Source organism: Solanum verrucosum, unplaced genomic scaffold (genome assembly GCF_900185275.1).
Source record: "Solanum verrucosum unplaced genomic scaffold, falcon-dt-bn FXZP01000284.1, whole genome shotgun sequence".
Lineage (NCBI taxonomy): Eukaryota > Viridiplantae > Streptophyta > Magnoliopsida > Solanales > Solanaceae > Solanum > Solanum verrucosum.
Window position 1 is genome coordinate 2,460,113 of NW_026019936.1, and position 19,822 is coordinate 2,479,934.

General features: G+C 31.4%; 3 protein-coding genes across 3 annotated transcripts; 2 read left to right on the forward strand and 1 right to left on the reverse strand.

Moving 5' to 3' along the window:
- The first annotated feature begins 224 nt into the window (after positions 1–224).
- On the forward strand, positions 225–9,010 carry LOC125835891 (DNA (cytosine-5)-methyltransferase 1-like). Its single transcript, XM_049514992.1, has 21 exons — positions 225–518; positions 3,076–3,116; positions 3,215–3,311; positions 3,928–4,035; positions 4,122–4,241; positions 4,626–4,725; positions 5,062–5,234; positions 5,590–5,655; positions 5,729–5,995; positions 6,150–6,208; positions 6,292–6,358; positions 6,448–6,777; positions 6,864–6,932; positions 7,013–7,099; positions 7,207–7,294; positions 7,401–7,489; positions 7,574–7,678; positions 7,758–7,801; positions 7,901–7,970; positions 8,066–8,169; positions 8,580–9,010. The coding sequence occupies exons 1-21, from the start codon at positions 225–227 to the stop codon at positions 8,752–8,754; spliced, it is 2,553 nt and encodes an 850-aa protein (XP_049370949.1). The 3' UTR covers positions 8,755–9,010.
- A 325-nt stretch (positions 9,011–9,335) lies between these two features.
- Positions 9,336–10,850, reverse strand: LOC125835901 (probable rRNA-processing protein EBP2 homolog). Its single transcript, XM_049515003.1, has 2 exons — positions 10,828–10,850; positions 9,336–10,250 (listed from the first exon to the last, which is right to left on the reverse strand). The coding sequence occupies exon 2, from the start codon at positions 10,230–10,232 to the stop codon at positions 9,336–9,338; it is 897 nt and encodes a 298-aa protein (XP_049370960.1). The 5' UTR covers positions 10,233–10,250; positions 10,828–10,850.
- Positions 10,851–16,661: 5,811 nt separating this feature from the next.
- Positions 16,662–17,782, forward strand: LOC125838107 (uncharacterized). The gene is made up of 4 exons (XM_049517166.1): positions 16,662–16,751; positions 16,880–16,965; positions 17,191–17,282; positions 17,526–17,782. Exons 1-4 carry the CDS (start codon positions 16,662–16,664, stop codon positions 17,780–17,782), a joined length of 525 nt encoding a protein of 174 aa, XP_049373123.1.
- The last annotated feature ends 2,040 nt before the right edge of the window (positions 17,783–19,822 follow it).

A 19,822-nucleotide genomic window follows, 5' to 3' on the forward strand; every position in this document is an offset into this window, starting at 1 on the left:
AAAAATTTCATACATACCCCACTAATATATCACTAACGGGACGTGACGCTATAAAATCCAATCCACTTTCGAAAAAATGCCTTCAATTCCGGGTTCCCGCCTTTACCACGATTTTTTCAAAATTTTTACCCAACTCCCCAAAAAAAAACTCTCCATATATATTTATTCCCCTCTTAATATCTCACGATTTTCGTATTCCCCACCCTCTAACCCCTTACCCAGCAATGTCGAGCAAACGGAAAGTTTCTCCGGCGGAATTATCGGAGTCTTCAAAACGACATGCAGTAGAAGTAGTGGAAAGCGCTGTGGATGAAGTAGCTGAAGGTTTTCGGGACGATGATGAGTTTGTAGAGGATGAAGAGATTGTAGCTGATAGTTTGAACGGTGAATCGTTTGATCAGAAAGAGGTGAGAAGAGTTGTTGTGCAGGCTAATGAGGAACAAGAGTGTGCGTTTTACGGCGAAACTGTGCCGGAGAGTGAAGCTAGGGAGAAATGGCCTCATCGATATATTATAAAGGTTTGCTTTACATTGCACTATACCTTTTTTTTTTTTGCCTAATTTTTTTGATGTGACATATTTTTCCTTGTGAATGAGCTTAAAGTGCAATTAAGCTCAAACAATGCGTAGTGCTGCCTTGCCTCAAAGGCGTATTCAGAATTTCGAGACGATGAGTGCATAATTACAAAAATGTTGATTTAAGATATAAATTTGATTGATTTAACATTTAGATTCTTATCACTAAAAATATTAAAATTATAGGTCCAAAGTTATTTTTACCTATCCAAACCACTTAGAGGCGTTACCCAAATTTAGAAAGGAAAATAAAATGAGATAAATAAACGATTCAAGTTTCTAACCTCACTTAGAGAGGTGCACCCAATCATAATCGCACGCTATGATACTTCAAGTGTGGGTTCACATATCTATATTTAAATATTTTTAAAAAAAATATAACACTTCTATATATGATTTTAGGAGGGGAGCATGGGTTCACGTGAACCCGGTGACCCCCTCCTGGATATGCCTCTGCCCTGCTTAATGTGCGCTTTGGTGTTGTGATCATATTTTTTCTTGTGAATGAGTTTTTCTTGTATAGGTGATGTTAAATCATTGATATTTTACTTCATGGTTAAAACAATTAATTTAATGGCAGTTATTCATGCTTATAATTAATAATTTTGGACCTGAACTGTTCTGGATTATGAAGCTAGGGATAAATGGCCTCATCGATACATTATTTAGGTTTGCTTTGCATTGCACTGCACAATACTATTTTGTATTCCACCACTTTGCTTAATGTGTGATTTAGTGATGTCATCGACATATTTTGACTTGTGAATGAGCATTTTGCGAAGAGGAAATACTAAATCATTGATATTTTGCTATGTTTTCTCCATTTGTGCCTTTCCTCAATAAAATCCACTTTGCTTTTGTGCTTCAAGCTGCAAGTATTTTATAAACAATGTTATATTATTTTTAAACAAAAGAGCAAAACTACACCTAAGAGTGTTGTTGTTGTATTAATATGATATATTAGTGAAGTATGTTATTACAGCACTTATTTTGTAGAATTATAACAAACAATAGAGCAAAAATACACCCCAGAGAGCTGTTAGTAGTATTAATAGGAACATGTAAAATGAAATCTAGATAGTCTTGAGTATTTTTGTTTTAATAAACAAATGCCTTAGATTTGAACTATAATTTATTATGTCATTGCTTGACAGACCATGCTAAGATCAAGGAGCTAACAAAATAAAAAAGAACTATTAGGTGAATTAACGGGGGATAGATTGTATAAACCAATAAAATAGACATACAAGATATCTTGTTTTAAAATATCAAGTGATTTCTTTTCATTTGTTCTAGCCTTGGTTTATAGAGTTACTTGATACATGTTGCTAGAGGGAGATGACACATATCTTGTGAAATTAGTCGAAGTAGCATAAGCGGTTTGGATAAAAATATCTTGCCTTAAATGAGAAGTTAAGAGGGATCAATAACAAGAACTTTGGCATTCAAATGCTTTCTTAATACTTGTGGCATGGCCTTTTTTCTTTTAAAAAAAAATTGGGTTAGGAGTAGAAGATTACAAGGTGAGAACCCTCACCAACATGGCATGACCTCATTGAGTCCAGAAGTTGAGAACATATACTATCAATCTGGAACAACTACACAATGGAGTAGTAGCTGAATTTTGGTTTCTAATTTTCGGTCACTCATGCATAACATCTACAAACGATTTGTATGTCCTTTCTGCTAAGGTTGTCCTGGCTCAAACAAGTTTCATAGAGTGTTGTCTCGCTGAAAGCATTTGTCCTTTATTGGTATCTTTGTTTTCGAGAGCTTCCAAGAACAATGATTTCATTGTGAGCACACATTCATATGTGTAGCTTGCTTTTATAGATATTACTTTGTTTGTATTGCTTCACTTTAGTTTGTCAACTACATGTTCATTTACTATATGATTATCTAATCAAGCAAGTAGGCGAACTAGGTTGTCGTCATTCACCCAATTATGAACAAATCCTCTAAACAACATGTTCTAGTTGTTGCTCTTTGTTTAGTGAGAGGAGGGATTGAGTCTCAAGTATTTTAGAGAGGGTTAAAGTAATCATCCATTAGAGTTGAATTCCCTTTCCATTCATCCTTCTAGAATATGCTATGAAGTCCATTGCCTACTTAATTGTTTAGTGAGAAGATAATTTATTGTTTTTTGAACCTTTACAAATTGCTTAACTAAATAAATAAGTTAATATTCTTCATTTTTGAGTGAACATTTTAAATTAAGCTTGTAATGTTTGAAAATATTGAATATGTAAGTTTACTTGTACTTTTGTCATTAAAAGACCCTTTTGAGGCATGCTTAAGTCTTGGAGATCAATGCAATATAAACTTGGTGTTTTGTTTTCTGGCTGATAAGTGTCTTTTCGCCTATGGGTTCTTTCTAACATAAAAATTAGTTAGCATAGTGATATTCTTGGTGCCCATGGGCTGTTTTGTAATGTTCTTGTTGTTGTATTTGTTGTTATTTCATACTTATATTATATTTCATTATTTTGCCAATGAACAGGATAAGGTGAATGTAAATGGTACATCTACGAGCTTAAATTGGTAAGTTTGCACTATAGATTTTCTCCTCTCAATTAGCTTCATCTAGTTTATGTTGGTGCCATTTGATCTTTATGCTATATATTTTGTACTTTGTGCAGCCAAGATGATTCCAACCAATTAATTCAGGCCAAGTGCCATTTTGCACAAGCATTGATTGAAAATGTTTATAAACTTGGGGATGATGCGTATGTAAAGGTGAATTCTACGGTGCTCAAGTATAGTTAGTCTTCAGTTCTGAATTGACATCCCTTTAAAATATATTCCCTTTGTTTCATTTTGTTTATCTTACTTTCCTTTTTAGTCTGTTTGAAAAATTGTCTCTTTCCTTTTTTGACAACTTAATTCTAGTTTTCCTTGGGCATGTTTAAGACCACATAATTAAAGGGTATTTTGATACATTTTACATATCTTTAGTATAGGACTACAAAATTTTAAAGTCTTTTTTAAACTTCGTCTCAAGTCAAAACTAGACAAACAAATTGAGACAAAGGAAGAATAATGTGTACTAGATCCATCTTGTTCTTTCTCTTGGATTTTCTAGAATTTAATTGATTTTTCTTTACCATTTTGATAAATCTAATTTCTTGCAAAAGAACTTTTCCTTCCACAAGTAGTCCTTGAAAATAAAGAAGAATTATTGGATTATCTCTTAAACTCTTGGGATAGATTATGGATACATATAATACCTTAAAGTAGGAAAACATCCAGAAGTACATGCATCAAACCTCCTTAACAATTCTTCCTAATTATAGGTATATGATCATTTGATGAATCCATATGATGATCTTGTTTCTTTCTTTTAATTGAATAGGCTGCAGATGGTGAAGATGATTACATATGCAAGATTGTTGAGTTTTTTCAAGGTGTTGATGATATGAAGTATTTTACTGCTCAGTGGTTTTACAGAGCCAAGGATACTGTAAGAAATACCTAACTTATGAAAGCTAGTTCTTCTCATCAACACTTTTAAAAAAAAGTTGTATCTAACCTTTGTTCTTTCATCAGGTAATTAAAGCTCATGACCAGTTTATCGACAACAAGCGTGTATTCTTATCAGATATTAAGGATGACAACCCTCTTGATTGCCTTGTAAATAAAATCAAGATTGTTCCAATATCCTCAAATGTATGTCGGTTTTTACTTAATGTTAGAGTTCGTTAGAGTTTTGCATTGGTTCCTGAATGAATTGGTGGTTTGCTTATATGCTCTTAGCAATCATCTTCTCATGGTATTAGTCTAGATCTTTTCATGACCCCCATATTAAATTGCATGCTCTAGCTGGGCTTTGGGGGTGTTGGGGAGGGGTGTGTGTGTGTTAGAGGGGTCTGGAGTCCTATCAGTTGAGGTTGAATTGATGGTTTGTTATAGGGTCTTGTGCAATTCTTATCTGAGGAGCTATTTTTTGGGGATGAGTAGCTTAAGTGCCATATTGTTACACTTGATAAGAAGATACTTTGATTCTCTTGGCTTTAACAAGCAACACTAATGCGCGTTGGATATTATTTGTAGGTAAGCTTACAATTTAAGGAAAGTTTGAGATCAGAATGTGACTATTACTATGACATGAAGTACCTTGTCCCATTCTCGTCATTTATTAGTTTACCATCAGGTAATTTTTTTCAAGTATATTTCTCATTAACATAGTAACTAAAGTCAATTATTTTCTTAAAATATGTTAAATTTGACAGCAAAATATCTTCTTTACAAATGTCTCAATTCTTTTTGCACCCCTCCAATCAATACTTACGACATTGTTATCAAATTTTAACATGTAACAATTTAACCAAACTTTCATTGCAGAACACTATTTAATTTGTTGACCCTATAATTAATCTATTATAAATAGCTTTTAGAAAATAATTGTTGTTGTAAGCATTTCCCTTTGTATTGAAGACATGAGATATTTCTCAGAATATATAGATTACAAAGACTGCTATTTTTGTAGATGTTTCAAGTCCTGATAGTGAATCAGATTCTACCATATCAAGCGACAGTGATGTTGTGGAAGTCAATGAACAGAAGCAAGAAAAGAAGCTCTTGGATCTCTATTCTGGTTGCGGTGGAATGTCCACTGGGCTATGCTTGGGTGCTGATGTTTGCGGTGTTAAACTTGTCACTGTATGTCCTATTATCCAATATGGTTTTCTTGTCCTTTTTTCCAATCTTATGTTTGTTTTTGTTGAATTGTGTCTCCACTTCATCAAAAAATTTAAACTATTAGAAATAAGACAGTTTTATTTACTTGGATGTGTAATCAATACACCCTTGCATATGTGCGGCTACCTTACTGATGGCCAAACTTGTGGTAAGACTAAGTGTTGAAGAGATTTAAGTGCATCACTGCTAGTCCGTTACAGTTTGGGTATCATGTCAAATTGTGTGACTACTTCATCTAAAAGTTTAAGCTTTCATAAAAGGATACTTCTATTTATTTTACTTTCTTGTCTTAGCACTTTTTATTTCTTGACTGCAGAAATGGACTGTTGACCTAAATCGATATGCTTGTGATAGTTTAAAAGTGAACCACCCAGAAACTGAGGTAATGATTGATAATGCATTATGATTATCTTTCTTCTTTTTATTCTTTAAATGAATAAATTGTGTTTGTGCAGGTAAGGAATGAATCTGCTGAAGATTTCTTATTGCTTTTGAAGGAGTGGGAGCAGCTTTGTGCATCCTGCTCCTTGTTGAAAAGCAATACCGTGGCACATCCTTTGCTGAAAGTAGGAGATGAGGATGTGGAAAATGACGATGATTGTGCAGATGATGATGGGGGATCTGGTGACGATGATGAAGGTGAAATTTTTGAAGTGGAAGAGATCTTGGAAGTTTGTTATGGAGACCCAAAGGAAATAAAAAAACCAGGCCTTTACTTTAAGGTATTTGTTCACCGTGTTTGGAAGTTTTTGCCTACTTTACTGCTAACTCTTAGGTATATATTATATAGGCTACTGCAGTGAACAATTCAAGACTTCGTAGCTAAGTTATTGGGTTTTCTGGTTGTTCCTCATATCACTTACTGCTTATGACTAGGTACATTGGAAGGGTTATGGCCCGGATGAAGACACTTGGGAGCCGATAGAAGGCTTAGAGTATGAATTTCAAACCAAGCAACATATTGTGAGTCCATGTTTTTCATTAATACATTTATCTAATGATTGACATTTTTCTATAGTGGCTGCCAAAACAAAATAAAGGACTTTGTGACCAAGGGCTTTAAAAGAAGTGTTTTGCCATTACCTGTAAGTTCCCTCCTTTTGTTTAGATTTGGATCTCCACAATACGTATTTGCAATTCTTTGGTCTGAACTTTTTTATTGGTTATATACTAGGGGGAAGTAGACGTCATCTGTGGGGGACCTCCTTGCCAGGGAATAAGTGGCTTTAATCGTTTTAGGAACTCAGCGAATCCATTACAAGATCCGAAAAATAAACAGCTTGAAGTATTCATGAGCATTGTGGAGTTCTTGAAGCCAAGGTTCGTGTTAATGGAAAATGTGGTGGACTTGCTCAGGTTTGCACATGGTTACCTTGGAAGATATGCACTGAGCAGACTTGTTGGAATGAACTACCAAGCACGGATGGGAATGATGGTTGCTGGGGCATATGGACTTCCACAATTTCGTATGCGTGTCTTCATGTGGGGTGCTCTTCCTTCAGAGGTAAAGAAACAGTTATGCTTAAATATCCCTTTTCTTGTTCTTCTCTGTGCTCACTGCTCAACTTAAAATCTCTCCCTGTCTTGCAGAAATTGCCACAATATCCGTTGCCCACACATAATGTCATTGTGAGGGGTGGCATCCCCACAGAATTTGAGGTAGTCTACCGAATTCGTTAAAATACTGCATACTCTTTCATGTTGCTGTTGGCTGAATATGTTTTTGAATTTGAATACAGTTAAATGCAGTAGATTTCGAAGAGGGCCTGCAGGTCAAGCTAAAGAGAGAATTTCTTCTTGAGGATGCACTTTCAGATCTTCCTCCTGTATGTAATAAACATTAAAGTTGCTCGAAAGACAGACTACCAGTTAGTTAAACATATACTTAATATGGCTGTGTTCCTGTATTTACGCAAATAATTTGGAATTTTAGGTGGAAAATAATGAACCAAGGGACGAAATGCCATATACTGATGAGCCAAAATCTTACTTTCAGCGGTTCATAAGATCAAGGAGGGATGGTGAGTTTGTTTATGATTATTTAGTCTTGGAAATATGCATCTTGGTATTACCTGAAAATAATTCAGTATTTTACTAATTCATTATGATTGCATTTCTATATCATAGGTACGTTGGGTACTGTTTTGTATGATCATCGTCCCCTTCAGTTAAACGAAGATGACTATCAGCGTGTATCTCAAATTCCCAAACGAAAGGTATTACACCTGTTGTAACCTGCTATTTGTGGTAGAACATGAGTATATCTATGGGGTTGTTGATTCCTTCTTCAATAATTACAGGGTGCAAACTTCAGGGACTTGCCTGGGGTTCGTGTTCGTGCTGACAATGTTGTTGAATGGGATCCAGATGTGGAAAGAGTAAAACTTACATCGGGGAAGCCTTTGGTATGATTTGCTTTTCGTGCTACATGTCATTTTGATGGCTATTTCTGTTTCTGCTTCTTATGGTTCTGCAACTTCACAGGTTCCTGACTATGCAATGACTTTTGTTCGTGGCACTTCACAAAAGTAATGATACAACGTTTTCCTAATTTGATTTATCTTGCACTACTACCCCTGATCCATCATAATGGTTCTTTTGTTGTCATCGTATTTGAAATTATACAGGCCATTTGGTCGTTTATGGTGGGATGAAATCGTTTCAACAGTTGTTACAAGAGCCGAGCCCCACAATCAGGTACCTTTGCCTTTGCAAGTTGTCTCAAAATTACACCTTGTGTGTCTTCAGTTGGTTTAATCTGATACTCTTCGTTGCTTTTGAGCCCCTTTCAGGCTATATTACATCCAGTGCAGGACAGAGTGCTCACTATCCGTGAAAATGCAAGGCTGCAAGGTTTCCCTGATTACTACAAATTGACTGGACCAATAAAAGAAAGGTAACATCTGAATCAAAATAGTGACCACTTTATTTGTGCATGCATTTGTATGATGTTATTTACTGATCCTTTCCACAAAAAAAAAATTCAGTTTACTCTTATTTGCATCTCTTATAAGGTCTAACAATTGATCATGCATGTTTTTTTTAATGGTTCGTAAAGTAGAAAATAATCTTTGCCTGTGTTGAATTTGCCAAAAGTAGTGTATTTTTGGTGAATCCAACACGGGGGTGGCATCAAAAGTGAGGAGTCCGTGCAACTATGAAACTTCTGCTGCATCAACATGTAATTTTGACATTCTTGACAAATTCAATCTGAATATGTCACGAAGAGACATGTTTTCTCGTTATATATAGAACATGTAGCACTCTTTATTTTACAGGATCTGAGTTCATGTTTCGTGTTCTTAGGTACATACAAGTTGGAAATGCAGTTGCTGTACCAGTTGCCCGGGCTTTAGGGTATTCTTTAGCATTGGCATTGAAAAGATTGTCGTCGCGAGATCTACCATTACTGACATTGCCACCTAATTTTCCATATCTAGAGGAACTGGTCTCCAATGAAGAATCTCTAGATAAGCTTTAATTATCTGAACATTAGATCAAGCTATTCACCTCCACTGATTATTTCCAATTTCAATCATTCTTTAGTTTGTTGCAATGCAAGTTCTGTATTAACATTATATTTTGGTTAGTTGCTAATTTAGGCCAATGGAGAAGTTTTTATATGCATACATTGGATTGACAGCTTAACTGTTTTTGGTGTAAATGATAACCATTGTATTACAATGGTTAGATTTTGATTATTTATCTTATATGCAAAGCCTATTTCTTGCTTATTTAATTGTGCTCAATTTTGAATATTATTAAGCTGTCGTTTGGTTGGATAAGGATAATAATCTCGAAATGTCTGATGGAATTGTTTTATTCTGCATATGATATCATCCCATGAACCAAACAACCTCTATTTCATCTGAGACAGAGAGAACTAAGAATTTTTGCAGACACAAATCCAAGAAAAATGATCATCAATTTGCAGAAACATTTAGTGACATTACATTCATTCTGTTTGATAGCTAAAGCTCTCAATTACGTACTATTTCATCTGCGTGACAAAGGAGTAACTTTTGGTCTAGTACAACAAGAAGTAATAAGTGATGAGCACAACTATCTCTTAACGCGCTTGTTGATTTTTGCAGAACGATCACCTTTGTGGAATCCTCCGAAATCGTTGGTAGTGTCAGCAGAGTTCTGCTTCTTTAAACCTTTTCTACCACCAAATCCAAACTTGGAATCCTTGAATTCCCTGCTTTTCCTCTTTTTGTCGAACCCCTTCCCTTTACCTTGCCCACCAAATGTTGCCTTACCACCTGAACGATCTCCGGGAGATACACCAGGCCTCTTCTTATTCGATCTCTGATAGGGTTTATCAGCAATTCCTCCGTTAAATGCCAAATCTAGACCACCAGCATCTTCTTTATCGAAGCCACTTTGCTGCCTTTGCTTCCTCCACTTTTTAACGGACTCAATCTCTTGCTTCTTCTGCTTAGTTCTTTCTTTCATCTTCTGTGCTTGTACATCCTTGGCAAGTTTCTTGTTATCTCTAGCCTTCCTCCTCTCCTCGGACTCCTCAATCCTCCTCTTCTCAGCCAAGAGTCGGCCCTTAACTTTCTCCATGTGAGTGTCAGACTTCACCATTTCCGCATAATAATCAGAGGGCCTCAGAAATGGTTCACCGGTTGACTGAAAGTTGACGTAAGCTTGACGTATACCCTCCAATCCATGCGTGTAAAACGAGTGCTCCCTTGCCAAATCATCGTTCACATCCACCTCTTCTTGCTCCTCCCTGTTGATGCTAAGCCTGTGAGTCCAATCCAAATCATTAGGCCAACTGATATCAGCTAGCCTTTCAAGCAAACCATCCCTGTTATATACAGCAGTTTTTGAAGGTTCAGCCAGCTTTACGACTTGCTGATCTCCTTCTTCATCTTCCGATTCCGACTCTGTCTCTGGATCGAAATCCTCGTTCTCTAAGTTCATCATAGCCAATTCATCCGCAACCATCACACGCAATCACACTTTCTGATAAAAAGAGTGAAAAACATAATATTAGAGTTACTGACTAACTAGCTCAAATTACAACCTCTAACAATACCGAATTGACATGAACCCCTCAGCCATACATGGCTCCACCCCCAACCCCACCCCCACCCAACAACAACAACATCCAACTTTTTTTTTGATAACCGAGAAATCCGTCTGCACCCCGCCCTTTGGACCAATCACAACATTCTAAACTCGATGGATAATGGGCCCGCCCCTCTACCCTTCTCCACTTAAATACAGGGCTTCACTTTGCATGGTATACAGCTTGAACCTGCGACCTAAGCCACAAATTCTTCACCTTTTTGTGGTGATATGTAACAAAAACTAATATTTTTAACAACCCCATATCTTTTTTTTGTTTATTATTCAATTTTTCACACCAAATTAGCACAGATTACTCTGTTTCAAGAAATCATCACAAAGCAAGCAAATAACAGTCAAATTAGCACTAAAAAACACCAAATAATAAAGACAATAAAATATATATAATTTCAGTTTTCTAAATTACATCAATGAAAAACAATGGAGATTAACAGAGAGAGAAGAAACTTACAAAAAATTGGAAGAATTCGAAAACGTTGAGCGCTTTTTTGGGACGAAGGGTTTAGGGTAGGGTTTTAGTATTAAATGATGGGCTGAACTTTATTGGGTATAGTAAATGGGCTTGAAGGTTCATTTTTTAAATATTTTTTTTTACTTTTGATTTAATATATAATTGAATTTTATATAAACATTTCATTTAAAAATTCATGAAAGTTGATGAAGCAACAAATTGTTGGTGGATTTGAGCTTGAAGTTGCTATTAAAATAGCACAAACATGGGTTGTGGTGCACTGGTGGAAGTGTTTCACCCTCAATCAAAAGTCTCGGGTTCGAGCGCTGGTATGGAGAAAATCATGTTGGGAGAGTCATCCCCGAATGAGTCTTGCAGTGCGCGATCCGAATTTAGTCGGGGCACCAAAAAATCTACGCTTACGCGCTTGCCATTCATGTCATGCTTTCGGTCCGGTGTTGCGGCGCTACTTCCCATTTTCGTTCTTGACTTTTAGCTCCATTCGAATGAAGAAGAAGACTCCAAATCCCCTCCGATGGTCATTTTACTTGGATTGGGTGTTGAATCTCTATCCTTTGTGGTCGTGTGATTTTATACTAATTTTATACAAAACGGGAGGCTACACTATTAGACCCACTAGATATTAAAATAGATATTCTTCTTATTTGAATCTAATCTCTATATTCTGTATTAAATTATGTTTCTCATCACTCTTCATATGATATAGAATCAGTGGAGCTAGACATTTTAGGAAGAGCGTGCAAAATTTTTAAAAGTAACCAACAAAATATTTAGCGAGTTTTGACTAATAAAAAATGATGAAGGGTGTGCAAAATTTTTAAAAAGTAACCAACAAAATATTTAGTGAGTTTTGACTAATAAAAAATGATGTTAAAAACTTAAAGGAACCAAGAATCCAATCTCCGACATCAAGCCTTGAAGCTTCTAACGCGCTCTTTACCACTGAGCCAAGGGCTCTAATTATGTCAAGTGTGTACAAACTTATGTATTTATTAACAATTTCATTAATTTGACCTAGTATAATTTTTCGGCGAAGGGTGTTCACCTGCATACCCATCACTAGTTGTAGCTCCACCCCGGTATAGAATCAACTTTCAATTGGCTAAATTTAGTTTATCATATTTTAATGTATATATAATGTGTATTTAATGTATATATAATATGTATGCAATACGTATGTAATATGCTTTTGTAAAATATTGGTGTTTAGAATGTATATATTTGTTAAGTATTGTTAGAAATCTAATGTTATATATTGAAAACTAGAAACTCATATTAAGACTAATAATATTCAATCTTAGATATGTTATTTATTAATTTTTTTCCTTTATTGAAGTTTATATAAGGCCCAAGTAAGGCTCATTTACCCAAAATCATCTAGGGGTTGAAGATCGAACCAAAATCAATAACTCGAACTAAATCTTTTTATTAGTTTATTGATAATGAATTATTAATTTAGCGGTTTTAGTAATGGTTTAATTTTCTTTTAATATTGATTATTAGTTCTTAACTGTTTGAGATTTTTTCTTATCGGATTAAATTTTGTTTCATACTTTCATTTTTTATTGTCTCAAACCTTGGTTATTTTCCAATGTGCTAGTGTTTGCTTTAGAGCAAGATGCAATCTGTCAACTCATTTGCATGGTTTATATGATTTGTCTCTTTGTTTCTAAGTGATTTTTTTTTTGTGTGTGTGAAATCTTAACGGTTAAATCGATGATTAAATTGATAACGATCAATATTTGATAAATCAATAAATTAAAATTTTGATGGTTCTATAACGGGTTAACATGTCTACAATAGATAACTGATAAGTCAAACCTGATTAATCGATACACCACCTAGTCTGAAAGGATAAATGTAAGTTTACCTTACCCCTGCTTTTGAGATTGAGATATTATTTTCGATAAACCTTCGACTCAATGTTTTTAAGCCCTCATTTGAGTTTTGGAAAAAAACTACACAAATTGCTATAATTATTTAAATTTGCCCACATACCTATTAGTAATCACTAAAATAACCGCAAGCTAAATAAAAGTCATTTAGTTATCTATGAAACCTACATGGTATATTCTGTATATTGACAGGGTATCATTTAAGATTGATTTAGTATAAAATTGTGTTGGTATCGTAGATCTTAGACTAAGCTCTTTTTTTTAAAAATAAATAAATAATGAATCAATCATTTATGATATTCTATCAATATATGGTGTATATCATGTTGGTATCATATATAACTGAGCTATTTTTATAAAAAATGAACAAGTTTATATGATACCATTTTCAATATATGATATATATACCATGTGAGTGTCTTTTGAAAGAAAGAATGAGCAAGTTATTTATCATATCATGCAATATATACCATGTGAGCATCATAGAGAAATGAATAATATTTTTTAAGGAATAAATTTATATTTTATAATATAATTTCAGAGTATAATATATATTGAGTTGGAATCATAGAAGATTGAGGTGTTTTTCTTGAAGGAATGAACTATCAGTCCTTTGTGATACATTGATAAATAGTATATAACATATCATGTGGGTATCATAAAAGACTAACTAATATTTTCTTTTTACGAAATCAATTATTCTTCTATTAATTATATTTTGTAGAGTGAATTTTAGGTTTAACAAATATAAAAATCATATTTGTAAGTTATATTTATGTTTGCTATGGCTATTAATATGTATATTTCGGTTTACATATACAAAAGAATCAATTGTATAGTTTGTGTTTGTATAAAGCGAGCAATTGTATAATCTGTGTTTGTATAAAGCGAGAAAGATAGAACGACAAAAGAAAACTGGGCAGGGGAAGATCTGTATTTGTATAATTATAAGTGTATAAGACGAAAATATGTGTATTTGTATATACAATTTTCTCTCGCTTTATCAAACACAAACACAATTTATACATTTGTGTTTGTATAAAGTGAGAGGCGAGCGAAAAATATGGGGAGAGAGGCGAATGACAATTGTTTGCTACAGGTTACAATTAAATCAAATTGTAATTATAACATTTAATTTGAATTAATAGTTTGCTATTTAATTTTTCTTTTTTTATTGATACAGAAAAAGGAGCCAATAGGCATGTAGAAATAAACAATGGGAAAAACATGAAATAAAGAAGAGTAAAAATTAAAAAGGAGAAAAAAGTTGATGAAAATTACCAGAAATATAAAAATAAAAATAAAAAATAGATTATGCCGGAAAATAAAAGAGGAAAATTGTATTAATGAGTAGATTTGATTAAATAGACTTTTGTACGTAAAATGACAAATAAAATATTTGACTATCGTTTGAAACTTTGAATTTGTAGACGTGGTTTTATTTTATTTATTTTTGAAGAAAAAGCATTAATTACAATATTATCTCTTATGGTTATAGGTTTGAAATTTTGTTTGGTGAAATTATGTAAAAATAAAATAACTTTTTTTCCTTTTTTTTTTTTTTTTGCAAATAAGTCTTTGAATAGTTGATTTATGTGATTAAAAAACATATTGTATCGTTAGTTTTAGAAAAGGAAGTCATAAATTGTTGAAAAATAATATCAATGTCTATAATTGTATTATGATTTTACTCATTGAATATTAATCTAATAGCTTGTATATTACTCTAATTTGAAAATTTCAAAAAAGTCTATTAGTGTGACTTCATCTTATAATTTTGCATGTGCAATAATAAACTTTGAATAAATAAATTACTTAGTTCAATTCACAATCTATTTTAATATGATGTAAATATTATTGGTTTAAGAAAAGTAAATAATTGTTGACGAGTAATATCGATATTGAAAAATGATTAATTAACACTCCCATTTAATAAATGTTAAACAAAATTGTCAAATACACAAGTTATTATTATTGTAATTAGTATTTATGTTATATTTTGCTATTTATTATTTTTTCTTCAAAAAAATTAAATATTTTCTGATTTTTTTTTTCTTCCTAACTTCACCTTTCTTTTTTTTTTTTGGCTTAATCTTGTGATTTTTTAATCACTAAAATTTATTTCTCAGTATTTTAATTTTAATTTTTTATCACAATATAAAAAATAAAGTGTAGGATGAAAAATTTAAATATATCATGTGAAACTAAAATTTTCAATGTGATATTATCTGTAATTAATGCTACAAAGACTTCAGAAAATCTTGAAATGAATTTTTTCTATATAATCAGCTAAACTGAAAAAACAAAAACCAAAAGGTAATTTCTTCAACTTGAAAAAATGTGGAAAAGAAAAGAAAAAGAAAAAATTTCTTTAATTGAGTTTATGTCAAAAAAGAGTTTAAATCAAATGTCAAATCTTTCAAGTTTTCTTCAATCAGTGACACCAATTGTTCCATCAAAACCTCTTTCAGAGGTAATTCATTATTTTTTTTAGATTTTTTTTTGGTTAAGTCTCATTTTAATAATTTCATTGCTTAAAATAATAATATTAATTGAATCCACTTTCGTTTAAATAAATTTGTTTCGATGAGTTTTCTTTGAAAATACTAAAATCAAGTTTGATTTTGCCCCTTTTCATATCATATACAACGATATCATAATTTTTTTTTGATATATATGAATTTTTATTTTTCATGATGAATTTGATACAAAATCAAATTTTATACCGTGTGTGTGGGGTGTGTGTGTGAAAGAGTGAGTGAGCAAGCAAGCAAGCGAGTGTGTGTATGTTAGAGTGAGTGAGTGATGTGTGTGAGAGAAGGAGAAAGAGAGAATGTTTTTTTGTGTGTGTTTGTGTGAGTAAGAGAGAGAAAAAGTGTATGCGTGCGAGAGAGAGAGAGAGTGAGTGAGAAAATGTGTGTATGTTAGAGAGAGAGTGAGTGTGTGTGTGTGTGAGAGAGAGAGTGTGTGTGTGTGAACGAGAGTGAGTGAGTGTGTGTGTGAGAGAGAGAGAGAGTGAGAGTGAGCAAGTAAGTGTGTGTGAAAGATAGAGAGAGTGAGTGAGTGTGTGAAAGAGAGAGAAAGTAAATGATGTGTATGTGCGTTTGAGAGAGTGTTCTTTTTACACCAGACGGGATTGAAATGTCTCTGTCTAACTAAATACGTCTAGTTCTCCTTCTATTTGCTTCTTTTATTATATTCATTTATATTATATCTTTTACCATGTATATCTAATATGTTTGTAATTTAGAAGGATACAACTGAAAATTTCAGACTTCGAGATATGTGGGATTGCTATGAAGAATGGAGTGCATATGGTGTTGGTGTTCCATTAACTTTGAATAATCAGTCTGTTATTCAATATTATACTCCTTACTTATCTGCTATCCAGCTCTATACTGTCCAATCTCCAACAACACTTAGGTATATATTCAAATTTTATCGAGATTTCATCTATTACTTTTATAAAGTACATTTTTTTATGTTGAGATTTTATCGTAATATTTTTATGATGATTTACTAATCCTAATTCTTGTTTAGATTTTACACTAGATTTTGCTTGCTACTTTCATAAAGTACATTTTTTTCAGAATTTATTGTAATATTTTTTATGGAGATTTGATAACTAATTACAATTTAGATTTTACCCTAGATTCCATATGTTACTTTCATTAAGTATTCTTCTTAGAATTTATCGTACTATTCTTATGACAATTTAAATAATACTAATTCATAACTAGATTTTATCCTAGATCTCGTTTGCTACTTTCATAAATATTTTTGTGAGAATTTATATAGAGCATAATTATCTTATCCACTAATATTTTTTTTTTCAGTTCCTGCAAAATCATATCAAAAGACAATAATTCAGAAATTTCAAGTGATAATAATAATTTATCAAATTTCAATACTGAGCCAATGGAATATTCAAAAAATCAACTTGGCTATCTCTATTTTGAATATTCTGATGTTTGTGCTTATACTTGGAGACACCCCTTAATAGATAAGGTATGCATACTCAATTTCTAAATTATTATAATTCTCATTTTAGTTTTATAATTTGTCACAATTAAAATTATATTTCATTAATTTATGCTTTATTTTTAATATATTATTAATTAATTTTGATGTTTTAGGTAGATAAATTATACGACAAAAACCCTGGAATTCTCAAACTTAACATTGTTGACTTGTCTCCAGCAAGTTGGATGGCTATTACTTGGTATATTTTTCTAATTTTTTTTTAATCTTTTATACTATTTTAAAAGTAAATTTTGATAATAAATTAATCACTTAAAAATAAAGTTTTTATTTATTTTCATGACAAAAAATTATTATGTTAAAAATGATGTTACAATTTTTTTTTATGTCATTAAATAATAAAAAATCTCTCTCATTTTTTTTATTTTAACAAAATCTTTTTTAATTTTCTTATTATAATTTTTAGGTCCCCAATTGGCTATATACCATTGATTGGGTTGAGAAAAAAAGCGCCCACATATTTCATTACCTATCATACCATATCATCATTATTTCAAGGTATGTCTTTTAATTTTTGCTATTTTTTTATATTAAAAAAATCAACCAAGACAATAGTGAAATTGGTAAAAATATTTCTATAGAAATTCTTTTTTAATAATATCATAAAAGTATTGAGACAAGATCAATTTCATACAAAATATCACTTGTTTTTATAAAAGAGAAAATCACCTCACACATCTATTTAAGACTTAACATTACTATAAATTTATTTTTTACGTATTATTATTATTATTATTACAGAGAACACAAACGATGAAACAAAAGAAGGTGTTTCAATGCTAAAGAAGAAAAATGGAGGAATTCCTATTCCACCTTTTGGGATAGCATCTTACAAGATGCAAAATGATGTTTGGATGAACAAAGCTCAAGCTAATACTATATATGATGATCTTCATGGTGCTGCAAATTGTTGGTTAAGTCAACTTAATTATTATCATCATGATTTCAATGTTTTCACCTCAAATGACAGAAATCTAGACTATATTTACTTATTTTGAACTTATGTTAAAAAATAAGACTTATGTTGTTGCTTTTAATTTGGGGTTGTAATAACTTAAACTTATGTACTAGTGGTTATGTTTTGAACTTGGTTAAATGAAAAAATCAGTAACTTGTATCATATGTGAGTTATTTTAATATTATTGCTTACAAAAATATTAGATTTTTTAGATTATATTTGTATGTGAAATTTTATAAATATTTTTTTGAACAACTAAAAAAACTGAATTTAGTGATAGATAAACAGCAAAATCTATCGCTAATTCTATTTTGAATTGATCTAGCGATGAATTTCTGTTAGTTATGAGCGAAATAGTGACAAAGTTCATAGCTTATTTCAAAGTGTTAAGACTGATTAATTTTTTCTCATCATGATTTCAATGTTTTCACCTCAAATGCCAAAAACAATAAATCTAGACCTATATTTACTTATTTTAAACTTATTTTAAAAAATAAAACTCATGTCGTTGCTTCTAATTTGGGTTTGTATAACTTAAAACTATGTTTTAGTTGTGTTTTGAACTTGGTTAAATGATAAAATCAGTAATTTGTATCATATGTGAGTTATTTCAATAGTGCTTACAAAATATTAGAATTTTAGATTATACCTGTATGTGAAATTTTATAAATATTCTTTTGAACAACTTAAAAAAACTGAATTTAGTGATGGATAAACAGCAAAATCTATCGCTAATTTTATTTTGAATTGATTTAGCGATGGATTTTTGTTAGTTATGAGCGAAACAACGATAAAGTTCATAGCTGATTTCATAGTGTTGAGATGGATTAATTTTTAATTATTTCATGATTAGGAAAAATTGATATGGTCGTTAGAAAAAAAATGAGATTACATTATCTAAAATAATTTATTTGTGCTTAAACTATCCCTAGTTATTATATTATTATTATATAATATATAAACGTGAGTGTAATTATTATTATTATCATTCTTATTATTATTATTGTTATTATTATCTTGTTTAATTTTTTGTTTAGATATGAAATTTCCTTACCAGAATTATATTTATCAAGTGATAGTTACTTGTTATATATTGATTTGAATAAAAAGGAAAAAATAACAAAGAGAAGACTAGTGCGAAAAAAATATGAGAAGAAAAAGTGAAAATATTTTCTTATTCAATTGAATTCTTTTTAAAAAGCGATTAAATCAAATGTCAAAATTTAAGATTTCCTGTTTCATCACAAGCTCTATCAATAATATAATTCAGTTTAGAAATAAATATTTTTATTGTGAGTTCTCATTTCAATCATCTTATTCCTAAAATAAAAAAAAATGGTATCTCAATTCTAATCAATATAAGTTTGATACAAAGATTTACAAATCATTATAGATCAAAAAGTAATTAAAAAAGATTAATATTATCAGTGCACAGAACATAAACTCTTTGTTAATATAAGATTTGAAGTTCAACTAAGCCGGTCAAATCTAATACAATCTTTTTTTTTTTAAATGACAAGAATTAACTACAACTGCTTATATATCACGATACATTTTTATAATTTATCCAAAAACACAATATTGAAAAAAATAACAACAAACTTGAAATTATAATCTTTAGGTTTAATCTGATAAGTACCTGAAAAATAAAATTATATGGCAATTGATTAAATTGTATTGACAATATAAGAAAACTAATTTATACTTTTAAACCCCATATAAAAAAAGGAAAAATTGAGTTGGATATTTTCTACTCCGGAAGTATCTTCACGTACTTTTCAATACTATGATAGTCTGTTTGACCAAACAAGCTAAATATTGAGAATCACGTGAGGAACTTTCGAAGTAGAAAAAAATCCAACTCAGAACAAATACTTTAGGATAAAAAAAATAAGAAGAATGTAAATGATTAATTTGAGTGAAAAAAATAAGAGGAAATGGTTGTATTTATAGGTATTTTGGTAGAGATTGTGGAAATGAATATTAATTATTTAGTTGAAGGAACTTAATACAAATTGCAGTTTTTGGTGAGAAACAATTACTTAATTAATTACAATTAACATATAGTATTTAGAAAGAT